The sequence below is a fragment of the Drosophila arizonae genome, chromosome 5 (assembly GCF_054131065.1).
Source record: "Drosophila arizonae isolate 15081-1271.41 chromosome 5, UAZ_ARI_1.0, whole genome shotgun sequence".
Lineage (NCBI taxonomy): Eukaryota > Metazoa > Arthropoda > Insecta > Diptera > Drosophilidae > Drosophila > Drosophila arizonae.
This window is the reverse complement of record NC_142925.1, coordinates 23121218-23136226: the sequence shown is the minus strand read 5'-3', so window position 1 is coordinate 23136226 and position 15009 is coordinate 23121218. Positions and strand designations below refer to the sequence as shown.

Genomic DNA, 15009 nt, shown 5'->3' with positions numbered 1-15009 from the left:
GCAAAACATAAATCTGTACAAAGGTTTAAATAATTAACTTTTAGGGGCCTGTGAGTTACTTAATGTACGATTATAGCAGAAATTAGTTTAAAATGTTTTATATATATACACTCACACATACACACTCACGCACACAGAAACATATAAGCATATTTACAGAGGATATAGATAGAAGAATGGATAGTTAGAGAGTTGGGTAAGCAATTAACAGGAGCTCTAAGGGCATTGCAGCCAGTTAACAGCGCATTAGCAGCGCCTCAACAGAGCATAAACATAGCGATAGTTTAGTTAAGGAAAGAGTAAAAGAGACAGCCAAAGACTTGGGGGCTGGGGTATTTGTACATGGGTTAGACTGAAAGTGGGGCTCTTGACTTTACCTGAACATTTGAGGCCCTGATGGTAAATGCCATAGAGCAGGGAACCGCAATGGTCACAGAACGTGGGTCCTGCATATGTGAATGGTTCGAAATGGTGCTGAGTTTTTGGTGAGTCCTTCAGTTTTGAATTTGTTGTTTTTGGTATCAATTGGAATGCGTGTAACGTGCCACAGTTTCGAGTTAAGTTTATTTTTATTTTTTGGTTTTAATATTTATGGTGAGCGATGTGATTTTGATAGATAAACAAAAATTTTGTTTTCGTTTGTTTGTTTTGGACATGAAAATACAAAATACAATTTGTGGTAAATAAACAGAGCACGATGACAATAAAACATTGCTGAATGGACAACAAGCAAAACTAATTTTAAATCTAAGTTGTGATTAGTATTTGGTTGTTATCTTTGTGTTTTTTTTTTTTTTTTTTTTTTTTTTTTTTTTTTTTTGCATTCTATATTATTAAGCAACTAAACTTAACTTAAAGTTTATATTTCATAATAATCTTGTTTTCGTTTTGTGCAAACTTTCAGCATTTTCATGTGGATTTTTGGGCGTTTTTTCTTATTTTATTCAAATAAATTTCCAATTATTTTATTTTTTTATTTTTTTTTTATTTTTATTATCTCATAGATGTGTCCTTATGTCCTCAATTTTATATCATGTAATTCATCTGATAATTTATAATAGAATTTTACTTCCAATTTTATTTTCCGCTACACTACCTTTAGTACTACTACTACTTTTGATATATGTATATTACTTTTATCTCGCACACTCTTCCGTTTAATATTTATATTCCAAGTGAATGAGAATTAATTAATTAATTAATTTCGAGTTCATTTAGTTAGGTTCAGTTCCTGTACAACATTAACGGTAAGCTTTTACTTGCTCTTAAAGTCCATATAACATTTTACTATATCGTATTAGGTTATGTTCCCTGTTGGTTTCTTGTTAACTCTTTTTTCCTTTACTTACTGTTTATTTAGCTAGAGCTCAGCAAAATGTATGAATGTAAAATCTCATATTCAATCATTTTTAATCTACCTGTTCTCTTGTTCTCTTGGTTGCTCATGCTACATGCTACTTACTTTGAGCTAACAGCTGAGTCACTTCAGCTTTTTATTAATACTATTTTAATTATTTTGCTGTCACATAAATGCAGTTCATATTTTGGTCGTTAACATGAATAAACTGAGCCCTCACATCATCTTAAACCGTCGCATTTCTCTGCGTCTCTCTGACAAGTGATACGTGTGGCGGCTTTGCGCTGGGGACAACTTATAGCCGGGGCCAGCACAAATATGAAATTCATGGTATGCTAAAAAGTCAAAATGACATTTTGGTAAGCCAACAGCCGAGCTGGCAGAAGCATCAGCAGGCAACTCATGACGCTTGAGTCGGGCATTTTTCAAAAAAAAAAAAAAAACAACAAAATATAAGGAAATGACAAAATGACAGTTTAATTTGACAGTGCAACAGAACAAAAAGTGCCATGGAAAAAAAAAATTTCTATACACATAAGCAAAGAGAGAGAGAGAGTGTGTGAGAGAGAGAGAGAGAGAAAGACATTTACTTTGTCTAAAAATGTGTATTGAAAGCAATTTGGAATTTAGTTATTGGTTTAGTTTTTCCGCCCACACACATGAAAATGCTGCAAACTTAAAGCTACACATAGCTAAGTAAATATAATCAGTTAAGCTTGTGCTAGGAGCGTACTCTATTGTATGTATATATATCATATATAAGGGGATCACTTACGGAATCGATGCCTTTATCCTTGCCGGGGCAGATGAAGGTGACATATTCATGGCAACGCTTGTGCACCACATACGAGCAGACTGTAAATGTAAATGAATCGAAATTTAATAAAGCTCTCTATAGATTGGGGGATCACTTCGATCCCTAGCTATTTACATACCTTGACACTGGAATCCCTGTTTGCCAAAGCCCCTGTAAATGCCAATGGGAAATTTCAGTCAAAATTAGTTAAATTACACGCAAAATGTGGTTGCTGCTAATTTGCACTAATTGAATTGCTATTGGGACCCTTCTGAGTGTGTGTGTATGTGTGTGTATGTTAACCACTTTGCATAAATATTTAATTTGCAGATGCAGCAAATACAATATGCTAATTTTTGCCAGGCTCTTTGCCTCTGGGCCTCTTCGCTCGCTGTGCAGTTCAATCAATATAATTAATATAGAAAAACAAATGGATTGCCTTTACAGGTCAAAGGTCAGCAGGCTTCGCAGCGCAACAAACCATTGCTAAGGGCTTTAAGTGAAAGAATTTCTGATTAGTATGCTCCTTTATCAATACTTTCTATATTAATAAAATATTGTAAAATATATATACTAAACGGAGAAGGCGTATTAAGGACAAGCTAGAGCCGTTCATATTAAAAAGAAACAGAAAATCTATTGTTGCCCATATCAATGGAGAATGTGCTTACATTGAGGGCGTGGCCGTTGAGCTAATCTGTAAAGTAGGTCAGCAGAGATGCATCTCGGCATGGATTAAAGATGCTAGAGCTGACTTGTGTTAAGTGAACCAAGTGCAACTATTTGCACTTTATTAGGATACTTTTAGGTGGATATTCATTTGCAATTTGATTAGAAATATTTTTTTATTATATACTCGAGACTTCAACTCCGAAGGTACATATTTGCAATTTGTAGACAGGCAAGGCAAAATATTCGTATTCCCAAAGTGGTATTATATCAGTGCCGCATGAATTTGATATATGCTAATTGCTCTCCTATTTGCAATTTAATTGACATGTCACCTAATAAATATAACTGCTAAAAATCTTGATTAAACTTTTAAAAAGTTTAACTTACTATCCAAAGCTTAACAGATTTTTTATTATTTTTTAAAAGACTTTTTTTTTTTTATTTATATATTAAATAAATATTGTACTTAATTGACTAATAATTGATATATATATATATGTTAATATTTTCATAATACTTTTTATTTGCTATTTATTTATATTTCAGCTCTGTTCTTCTCTTTTAATTAATTTTTCTCACTTTATATAATATTGCCATGTACATCAATTTAAATATTTGACATCCTTGAAAATTGTTTGTTTTTATTGCAATTGAAAATTAAATTGAAATTAAGTTTGTAACGAATTCTGTTTGCTTGTTGACAAGAGAAATTTGCAATGCAAAATTCATATTTCGTTGTTGTTTTTAGGGCTCATGTTATGCAGGTATACATGCATGTACGTGCTTGTGCGTTAGTATGTGTGAGTGGTTTTCGAATTTATACTTCCTACTTTTCAGCTTAAGCGTTACGTCCGAGTGTTTGGTCCAGTTGGATAGGCCGGTTCGTTTGTGTTGTGGCTTACGTTGCCCGTCTTAGGCATATTCCATAAGCCATAAATGCCTTGACCACAAGCCGCTTATCGACTGAACTCAGGCCGCAGCCCCAAACCATTCTCGCACACACGATGCCATATGTGGCACGCAAATAAATATACATACATGTACATTTGTTGTGTGTATGTACATATATACATGCATACATATTTATGTGCATATGTACAGAAATATATATATACTGCATAAACTGCATGCAAATATGCTCTATTGGCGCTTTGTTAAGCGATTTGTATATAATATGCGCGCTTTGCAGTGGCCGCTTTATAAAATTGTGTACAAATGTAAACTGCAGCGAGGAAGACAACGATGGTTGATATGCATATACATACATATATTAATGTTTTTGTGTACACTTAATCAGTGGCAAGTTGTGTATTCGCTACTTCAACTACTATTCTTTAAATTTGCAGAAATATATATAAATAAATATAGGAATTCAATATAAAAATGCATACAACAAGAAAAAGGAGGCGTGGGCACCTGAGTTTCTATTTTCTGATTGATACGTTGATCTTAGAAGTTATCAACAAGAATTAGAATTGAAATATATATTCTGTCATTCCATATACATCTATAATTTTATTGCTTGAATTGACGTTCTCTTTTTTTAATTCCCATGAATATCAATTTGTCAGAACATTGCTGACGTGAATTAAATTTGAAGAATAAGTTCCTATTATGGGCATATATAAATATCTATTACCATTCATTTGAATTGGCATATCAATCATACTCCAAATATAAATTATTTATATAGATACACAATAATTAAAGAAATTTTATGAATGAATCTACTGATGTCAGTGCGTGTATTTGTGCATCATATTTTGATGAAACCATCAGAGATGTCAGAGATCAGGGTATTTCTAAGTCGAGCACGCCCGAAAGGGAGCAGTCTCTCTTGTTTATACATCTATATTGAATGTGCATCTCATTATTTTCGTTTCAGTTTGAAATTATTTTGGGAAATTGTATCGATTTGCTTTTTCAATTCATAGCTCATTATAGATATACAAATGTACATATGTATATATAAATTTACAATAATAGCTATCAATTTTAGTGACGTCCTTGTACTGAAAAAAATTCATAGGAAATATAAATTACGGCCACTTCCTGTCCATTCGAATTCTATTTAATTACATCACACCAAACACAATTATTTTGCTTTGCAATCCCTCATTGTGTTTTACGTAAAGCCCGTTTTAATTGCCAGATAAATTTGAGGTTTACAGTTGACAAAATCCGATTAGACTTCAATGAAAACAATTACGGAGCTTAGGCCCGGAGGACAGTTTTCTGTGTTCATTTAATAATATGCACTTTAGTTTAATTACAGTTAATAATTTTTCTTGCTTTGAAATGTTTGTCAATTTGTTAGTTAGATTTTGTTCGTTCTTTGTCTTTGCTTGTTCAGGCTTTTCTTTTACCTTGTTTTTTGTTAGTTTGCGCATCAAATGAACTGGAAAAGCAATTTCCATGCGCCGCGCCTGCAGATATGCTACACAGGTATTTTTCCACCGTTCTCGCTTTGCCTAGTTTTTTTCTGCGCATTTTTGCCTGCAGTTTTTTCCAATTTTTAATTAAGCGCATTTTTCGCACACCAACAAAAGGAACAAAATAAAAGCAAAAATTCGGAAGCAAAGAAAAACGGGAAAAAATATATTTTGCGTTGAGTCGAGTTGAGTTGATGCGAGTTAATTTAACACGCAAGCGAAAAACTTAAAAGTGCACGCCACAGATTTAAGATTGATTTTAAAAGTTACGTAGATAAAGCTGCACGAGTTCGTGACTTTCATTTGCAATTAATTATATGATTTACAGCTTAGAAAATAAAATCGTGATTAATCAAAGAAAAGTTTACGGAAAATTCTGGGAGTTTTATTATTAATGAAAGCCATAATTATATTCCACAAACTTACTCAAAGAAAAACTGAGATATTCTGCCGAAATATATAATTTATGAGCAATTTTCGATATATAATGTCGCTTTGAAGCTTGTAGAGAAAGCAAAGTTAATTTTCCTCGTAAATTTCTCTTATACAATCGCATCATGTTCATTTGCCAAGTTTCTCAATATAAATAGTTATTGCTGATAAAAACTTATTTTATATCTTTAAAAGCATATATGCGCCTTGTACTCATCTACAATAACCATAAAATGTACAATGTGAATTCAAAGCAATTTGATATAGTTATTGCAGCAAAAGAATGTTCAATGCTCAAGCTGCCTTAGGTCAAAGTTAACTATTTATATTTCAACAGCTGCAGCGCATTTCTTATTCTGGGTAATGACTGCTCGCGATGCTTTCAGCAAATGTCATTTTGGATGATTGAACATAGTCAATAACTGTGATAATAGTGTTTGTTGTGTTTAATTATAATAACGATACATCAATATTTCACATGACATATCAATTTATGTGGAATGCAGAGATAAAGGTAAACAATTCGGAATTTCTGTTTTCATGTGTATATACAGATACATATTTCTATATGTTTATAGGGAGAGAGAGATAGAGCTTCAGCGAGAGTTTAATCAGAGTCGAATTGCAGGCAGACAAATAAAGCACTTTCTTCTTCTGATTTTGTCAAAACATATAAGAGCGCCATCTTCCACATGTTGAGGCATAAAAAATGTGTTAACTTGACTGCATTTAGACGGTAATGTATCTTGAGTATACGAGAGAGTAAAAGGTAATGTCGGAAATGCGAAATTTGTCAGAGGTGCTATAATTCGTATACCCTGCAATAAATAAGTAGACCAAGAAGTAGATAAATGCGGAGTGAATAAGTATATAAAGATGTATAAATCTCTATTAGCAAGTTGGAGTATAAATGTTGGCATTCAATTCTTCACTTCTTTTGCATAATATATATTTATGTTTTATGAAGCATATACAAACGAAAACCTACAAAATTCCCCAACCTCTAAAATATACAATTTATATGCATACATATATGTATATAAACGTGTAATTATGCTCTATGTATTTATTAGAGCGTTTTATTTAGGTTTTTTATATAATAAAATAATGCGATGCATGTTTACCGCTGCATAAACAGGAAATTAATGAAATAATTGTATTTAGCTGCTGTCAACGTAGAATAAACTAATTGTTGACAAAGAGATAAGAGTGTTGCATAATAGATACATTAAATTTAGTTGACTGGCTCCAATCTGGATGGTCGCATGTTATGTAATATACATACAGAAAAATAACTACGTGGCAGCCTCCAATTCGAGCTGAGGGTATTATATAGTCAGAACCCGACTAGATCAGTCTTCTGTTATTTGTTGCTGTTGTTGTCTCCCTCGCTTCTGTTATGCAAATTACGTGGCATAAACACTGCGGCGATTTTCATTTGCTACCCCTAAAGGCAGTTAGCCACCTGGGAAGCATAGAGGCCACACGACACGTTGTCAGGTCCCACTTCCACCGTCCCCCGTTCTCCCGGTGCGCCCAGCAGCTACGTGCTACGTGCCTGCAACGCCTTTTGGGGGCTGTGCGCACCCACCACAGAGCCAACAACTATTAATTAAAAGGCCAAAACGAGTCGCGAAACGCGTTGCGAGTCGAAAATTGTAACTCGAGTTGTTAATTAGCTGCCGCTGGCCAAAAGAGGCGTACGCAATGTGGCCAAAAGAACAACGAATACAGCAGCGAAACAGCTAGGCATCTGTGCGTGTATCTGGATGTCTCTTATGGGCTGTTTGACTCGGTTTCACATGGCTCACTCGCGCTTGGAGTCCGGTTTTCTGTGGTTGTTGTTGTTGTTGGTGTTGAAACTTGGATCATTGAAACTTGGATCGCATTTTAAGTAGCAATTAATTTAATTATTGGCTAAATGTTTTATGGCAATTAGCTAAGAGCCAGTGACACGCCCAACTTTTGGGCGTTACAGCATCTGAATTGACTTGTTGACATGTGCCCAGCTATGCGATTTTCCAATTAATTTTCTTGTCATTTTCATTGTGTGGCTTTCGAGCTGTCAACGCAATGATTAGAGAGGCCTTTGACACTCGAGAGCTATTGTGAATTTTCAATTTTGAATTAATTAAATTGAAAGCCCAAGCGTATAACACTCGACAAAGTTTTCCCAAATATGAATATCAAATATAATTAATTTGACTTCAATTAACCTAATGTAAATTGAAATATACAAATATATGGCTGCTTAATAGGACATTTATTATGATTTAATATTTCATAGAGAATTGCTAGCTAAAAAATATTTTAATTTGGTCATTTCATGCCTAGTGCATTTAAGCTCTAAGCTTAGCATATAAATAAAGTTAGGATTTATATTTCAGAGCTCTTAATTACAAATTCTGTTTTTCATTATTATTTGTATATATTATTTTTGATAAGGCCATTTGAGAATCCCATTATGAAATCGATTGTATATAAAACCGTCTCAACAAGAAATTTTGATATAAAAACTCATTATACAAAGATCCACGTCTGTTTTCTAACCATCCTTTTAAATTAATCAATAAAGTTTACACTTCATAGCACTCAATGAAATCTGCATAAATATCACCAAATTCTTGTTAAAAGCATTTCAGAGTTTTCAATGAAAATTATTTTCGAATTAATTAAATTTATTATCAGTGAATCATAACTTAAAACTAAAATGATATTTTGAGATTGAAAACACTCAACTAGCAAAACGAAATGAATGAGCTATATAGTATATATATTTCATTTAACGATAAAAATACCTACATCCATGCATATCCCGACTGATAGCCGCTGTAAGAATATAAATATATAATACTTCCCGAAAAGACTGGGCACATTGGCAATTTGTTAGTTCACTGGCAAGCTACGCAAATATTTTCTAAGGTTTTGCGGTGCCAACACGTTCAACAAATTATTTTTGTGTGTAGATAGGTGAACCGCTGGCTAATGCGCATGAGATTGGTTCATAATCCACAAGTCAAACTGAATCGAAAGCGGGGTAAAAAGCCAGCAACAGGAAGAGCAACAGGATAAGGGAAAAGGAAGCGCAACTCAAACTGCCAACTGGCCCCAAAAATTTTGTATTTCTTGTGTTTATTTTGTATGCATAACAACGGATTTGGCAAGATTTTGAGAGCGGGCTTCACTTAAATTAAATATTATACGACCAGGGCAGACTACATGCTACCTTTCAACGTCAAACTGGGTATTATGATTTTAATAGGGAATGTGTCAATGTGATTAAAACAAGATATCGTTGGATATAGATATATAAATAATAATTTCAAAAGCTAATTTGATGAAATTTTAGCATGAGAACTTGTATTTATTATTGTTACCCTGTCTACATTATAAAATTATCATATACAAATCAATTCAAAAAACTACTTTTCTATATAAATACGTCCACGAGTTTCAATTTACATGAAGAATTAATAGCTTGATTATGTTCATCATATTTTTAAAATGTGAAGCAGTAAAAATTTTGTAAATGGTATCCATAATCATATACTAAGAATGTTGATGTTGATTGTTGATTACATTGAGAGTGTTAAAAATGTCAAAAACATTCAGAATATATGAAAGTTTGCAATGATCTAAAAGTATAAACACTAAAAGTACTTAAAAACCCCAAAGCTTTCGATCTTTATATATTTTATATACTTATATTTGATAACATCTGTTATAAATACAATGATATTTATTAAAATATCACTATTAAAGTCTATCATGTTTTTAATTCTCTTATTATCTCATATGTCATGTATCTCAATTACACATCTGCTAGGGTATATAATGGTCGTTCTCTTAAACTTGATTCTTGTCTCTGGTTTCTAACGTGCTTCCATTGCAATGTCATTTGCTTGGCTTTAATGTGTGGCTTTGTTCTCTTTCCTGTTTTTCGCGTTGTTGTTGTTTTGTTGTAGCTGTTGCTATTCGCTGGCCAGCAGATGGGCATAATATCGATTGACGTAGTCTGCTTAGTTATGTCGCCGATTTCGCTGTCACGGCGTAGACCCACAAGTGCCAGGCGTGAAACATAATTTTAAAGAATTTCACAGGGTATACAAGAATTTAACAACGAAGATCAAGAGCAACAAGAGCTTAACCTAGGTCTCGACATAGACATTGCTTATGAAACTTTTATCTCCTCTCTGAATTTATGTAGGTATGGGAATTTGAAGGTAGCAGTAAGCAGTAATATGTAGAAAGAGATGTAGGCTGAGAGTGAGAAGGAGAGATATTGACTACTAAGCTATTCTTAGCTGCAGAACATTTATAATGCTTTTTACTTTAAATTTTGGATTAAACCGTGTTTAAAAATTTGGATAAATATTTTTATTATTTCTTGATATTTTTATTTAATATCTTGATAATTAAATGAAAATGTGCCCTTTATAATGCATTTTTTTCCGTATATGTACAGACTTAAATGTATGATAAATTTTAAAATATATCTTTGAAATATCAAACAAGCTACACATTCAAAACAGTTATGAATAAAGAATCAAAATAAATTATAAATATATATATAAATATATTCTAATGATAAATGTTTCTTGTTAAGTATTTTAGATTTTCTAAGTACATGTTCTCAAATAGTTTTAAGCCTGCCTAGGATACACTTCTCTACGCCAACTGCCAGTTAAATTGATCTGCTTGTTAACTTACCAGATAAAATCCTTGCAGTGGGAGCAGAATGTGGGCTGCTTGAAGAAGCGCGCGATGAAGCAATGATCTTTCACATTAAAGACGTTTTTCTTCTTGAGGGCTCCTTTACGTAGACGGGACTTCATTTTGTTTTCGCCCATGGCCTCGCCCTCCGCCCCCTGGCCTTGGCTTTGCTGGTCGCCATTGTTGTCGCTGTTTTCCGACATGTTCACTGTTGCTGTTGCTTTTGTTGTTGTATTGCTATTGTACTTGTTCGAATATTTATTGTTGCTGCTTAGTTGTTGCTCTTTATAAGTAGTATAGGTGGTTTAACTAGTGGTTGTTGTTGCTGTTGTTGTTGTTGATTCATTTGATTCTTTTGCACACTTGTCCGTTTTGTTTTTTGTTTTCTTTCTGCTTCTACTTTTTGATACGTATTTCTTTGGCTTTTGTTTTGTTTTTTATTTATTATACCCTGAACCCATTGAAAATGGGAAATCAGGGTATAATGGTTTTGTTAAAAGTATGTAACAGGCAGAAGGAGGCGTGGCAGACCCCACAAAGTATATATATTCTTGATCAGGGCGACGAGCTGAGTCGATTTGGCCCTGTCCGTCTGTCTGTCCGTCCGTCCGTCCGTCCGTCCGTCCGTCCGTCCGTCCGTCCGTCCGTATGTATGAACGCGTCGATTTCAGAAGATATAAGAGCTAGAGACTTCAAATTTTTTTTAAAATGTCCGTAATTACAGCGCGCATATCAAGTTTATCATTAAAAATCGCTAACTCATCCCGATCTTTTTTTATCGATAAAAAACCTTATCGAAAACCAGTTATAAAATTATATCTTCTACACCCTTATTGCTAGAGTCTCCAAATTTTTAATGTATGCTTATATGCAATTTATACAATTTCGGTTTTTGTTAAAATTTACCCCCCACCCTTAAATTCACCCCCTCACCCTCACTTTTGTAAAAAGCGTATTTCAAATACTAGAGACTTGGGCTTTGGAATATACACACATATTCACCATATGATTACGCTCTAAAAGTTTCATTAAGATCGTATGTCTACAAAAGAAATTATTTAACAAATAAATTCTCATAATATTGACCACACTGCAGCGCAGCCCAAGCGCAGTCGCTGCTTACTGCGCAGTTAGCAGAGCGCAGGCTTATGTGTGCGTGTGGATGCATGTGTATGTATGTGTGCATAAAAGAAGTGCAGAATGATTAGAATATCAGCTTGGAGGGTTCAGGGTATCTCCTAGTCGAGCAGTCTCGACTGGAGCTTTCTTACTTGTTTTTTATTTTTGGTATTTAAGTATTATTGATTTCTTATAGGCAGACAAATTTAAATGCCTTTCGTTAGCCACAAGCTGAGGATCATAATAATAACAATAAGAAAAATATTTGTTTAAATTTCATTTTAAATGCAAATTGAATTTCTGCTCGAGTTTGCGCGAGAACAGAACACAACAAGTGCGATAAATTGACAGAAGCCATAAATTTCACATGTGAATTTCATTATACAGAAATTAAAATATTAATTGACAAAGCGCACATGGTGCAATTTCAATTGTTGCAAATGCCGCAGATCATATAAAATGAAAATAAAATAAAATAATATCGCTTAAATTTTAATATTCGCGCAGTTCATTAGCTGTTTAATAGTTACTGTTGTTGTTGTTGTTGTTGTTGTTGTATATTATTATTTTATGACTAATGATTGAATATAAATAATTTGCATTTATTTTGGCTTTGTTTTAACCATGTTTATGCACGCGCGTGGTGATAAAAAACGATATAATTAAATGAATACATACAAATAAATATTTTTATTTCATTGTATTTAAACAATTTTTTTTTTAAATTAATTTTTAATTTGCTTTTTTTTTAAATAGACACGTTTTGCCGACAGCTGCAACCCCTGCCCAACAGCTAACTGTTCTACCCACTGCTAAGCGCGAAAACAGAGCTCTGCTACTTATATTAGATTAAATACATATGTAAATTCCAGAGAAAATGGGAATGAGAGAGAGTGTACAGCAACAGTTAAAATAACTGTAACTGTAAACAAAGCTTTACAATCTATGCTCTTTTTTTGGCAGTTTTTACTTCTTCCGCTTGCACGTTTGTTTACTTTTTTTATTGCATCGCACTCGCACTCGCACTATCGCTTTCGCTGTAGCTCGCACTCGCACTCGCACTCGTATACGCACAGAAATTTCAAGGAGCAACTGGCTTCGCGTGCTCGCCAAGACGTTGTGAGTGTGCGAATATTTTCACACGCTGTGAAAAGCACACACAGCCTGTCCCCTATTTGAAAGTGTGGTGAATATGACACAAGCACAGGTAAAGAGAGAGAGAGAGGGAGAGAGAGCGAACGAGAGAGACACACTCACTCGCACACGCACACACACACACTTGTTGTTGGACGACAGTCGAAAGGGGCGCCTCTCCTAATTTGCTCTGTACGCTCTTTTCGCGACTGTTGACAGCACGTGCGCTTCGCTCGAGTTTCAAACGCGTTCTGATTACTTGAGCAGCCATTTTGTGCTCTGCATGCTATTTACCGTAGCAAGCTTTTGAGCGCTGTGCTAGCGCTGTTAACTAGCAGGCAGCTGTAATGACAACTGTTATATGTTATACGCTGCTAATATATATTGTTTACATTGATTAACGAGAGTTGATCGCATTTGACATCATTTAAACGCTAATTATCGCGTTTGCCCCAAAACGTGTTAATGCCGCGTTTCGTTTTTAATTGCCGCTGAGCTCATAATTGCATTTGAGCGCTGTTAAAGCGACTTTTAAGCACACCAAAAATCAATTAGATCGCTTGCAACGTAAATGAAAAGTGTAGCACAGTTGATAACGACGCCGACATACGCTTTCACACGACCGAACAACTCTTACACGCTGTTATTTTAATAGAATGTGATATGTTAAACATTTTAATTGATACTCTTAAAATTATTCTAATATTTTCAATACGTTCAATAATGTAAATAAGCATTGTAAACAAGAAGAATTTAAGTAAGAAGTACATTAGTACCGTATTTGATTCGATTGGTTAGTGTAACTGTCAAGTCGCTCGATTAATCAACTTTTTTTTGGGTTTTTCAACTGTTTGTCTAGCTTTTTGTAAGCAGCCAATAACTGGAACTGTCTCGTACCTATGACTAGGTGTCGAACTACTTGTATTTACGTGCCCCAACCGCAACCTTCATGTGTTGCGTGTTTTTTATTAGCGTTCAAGTGCAAAATCTGATAGCCAAGTGTCACGTTTCGTGTGTGGAACCAAAAAATAAAACGAATATGAAAAACTATAGCGGCTAATGCAATAATTATTTATGCATTCACTCTATAAAGATATATCGAAAAGAGTAGAGCATAAACTATATCAACTCTATTTTCTGCTTTGCTTTGCTTTGCTCTGGCACTTTGAGTGCCTCTAATGAAAATGCCAAATATTTGTGTAAAGCTCTTAGCTTTTAAAGTACACACAACAACACACCCACACGCACACACACACACACAGCCACAACATGCAAATTGTGGTAATCACTTACATTAGATGGCAAAGAAAATGGAATTTGATTTCATGTTTTTTGCGTCTGCTTTGCTTTGCAATGCGCAGTGGAAACAGAAAAACATTAAATAATAATACGATTTTGTTTTGCTTTCCGATTTATGCAGTCATAAATTTCAATGAAAGCCACAGACCAATTAAAGCCCATTAAGGATGCGTTGAGTGCCAGAAAGATAATTACACAAAACTATAGTCACATGTTTCGCTTCGTAGCAAAAGATTAGAAACTAATGGCAAACCGTAAGCTGTGAGCATCTAATTTGAAACGGTAAATAAGTTAAACTCAAGTTGAACTTTTACTTTTGCAACTTATAGGAGTAAAGCACTCTAGATATTTAACAAAAATGTATATATTTGGGTCATCTCTTTAGCCACGGTTGCCCTCAGGCTTTTGCTTTACCTTTTCATACTTTCGTTCACACATCTTCTTAAGTCCAGCTCTCAGCTTTACTCAATGAGAGGGCAGTTTATTAAATTGCATTGCTCAAATCTCGTATAACTTGAAAATGAAAATAGGAAGTTGGAATTCTTTATGAATGCTTATTCACTTTATGATGAATACATTTTGTTTATTATTTTTCATTTAATTTTTAATACAATTTATTTATATTTATACTTTCCTTAATAATTTATTTGTTAAAATATACATTTTTATTATCACTTTTTCAAACAAACCTCGCCTGGCTTTTCAGTTGTTGAGCTACGCTGAATTCGCAAAGCAAAAGTACAAGAAATGTATGAGTATATGTATATGTATGTATATGCATATGTAAGCACATACTATATGTATCTAAACAATTAAAAGATATTTTGTTTGCGCTTGTGACGTCATCTGTGCAGCTGGATGAAAACAATTTGCTAATTACGAGCGGCAATAAAAATAATTTAGCTTGTAAATGCAACAATAATAAATAACAACAACAACAATAATAATAACGCCGATAACAACAACAAATGTTAACAAGACAGCCGCAAAAAAAGCAATTAACGAAAAATTTACACGCACAAATGATATTATGTGGGTGGGACAACTAAGTAAAT

The 15009-nt window shown here is 33.9% G+C and overlaps 1 protein-coding gene across 25 annotated transcripts in view; it reads right to left on the bottom strand.

Annotated features, from left to right (window-relative positions):
* The window catches only part of Pkc53E (Protein C kinase 53E), a 30162-nt gene extending 17241 nt beyond the window's left edge, over positions 1-12921 (bottom strand). The window contains exons 1-7 of one of the 25 annotated variants that reach the window (XM_089472354.1): positions 12779-12920; positions 11674-11752; positions 10400-10801; positions 8492-8518; positions 2293-2324; positions 2133-2212; positions 378-492 (exon numbers count right to left, since the gene is read on the bottom strand). In XM_089472354.1, the coding sequence (XP_089328480.1) occupies positions 378-492; positions 2133-2212; positions 2293-2324; positions 8492-8518; positions 10400-10605 (460 nt within the window). In that variant the 5' untranslated portion in view covers positions 10606-10801; positions 11674-11752; positions 12779-12920. The other 24 variants (XM_089472361.1, XM_089472356.1, XM_089472360.1 and 21 more) reach the window with 24 other exon arrangements.
* Between the last annotated feature and the right edge of the window lie 2088 nt (positions 12922-15009).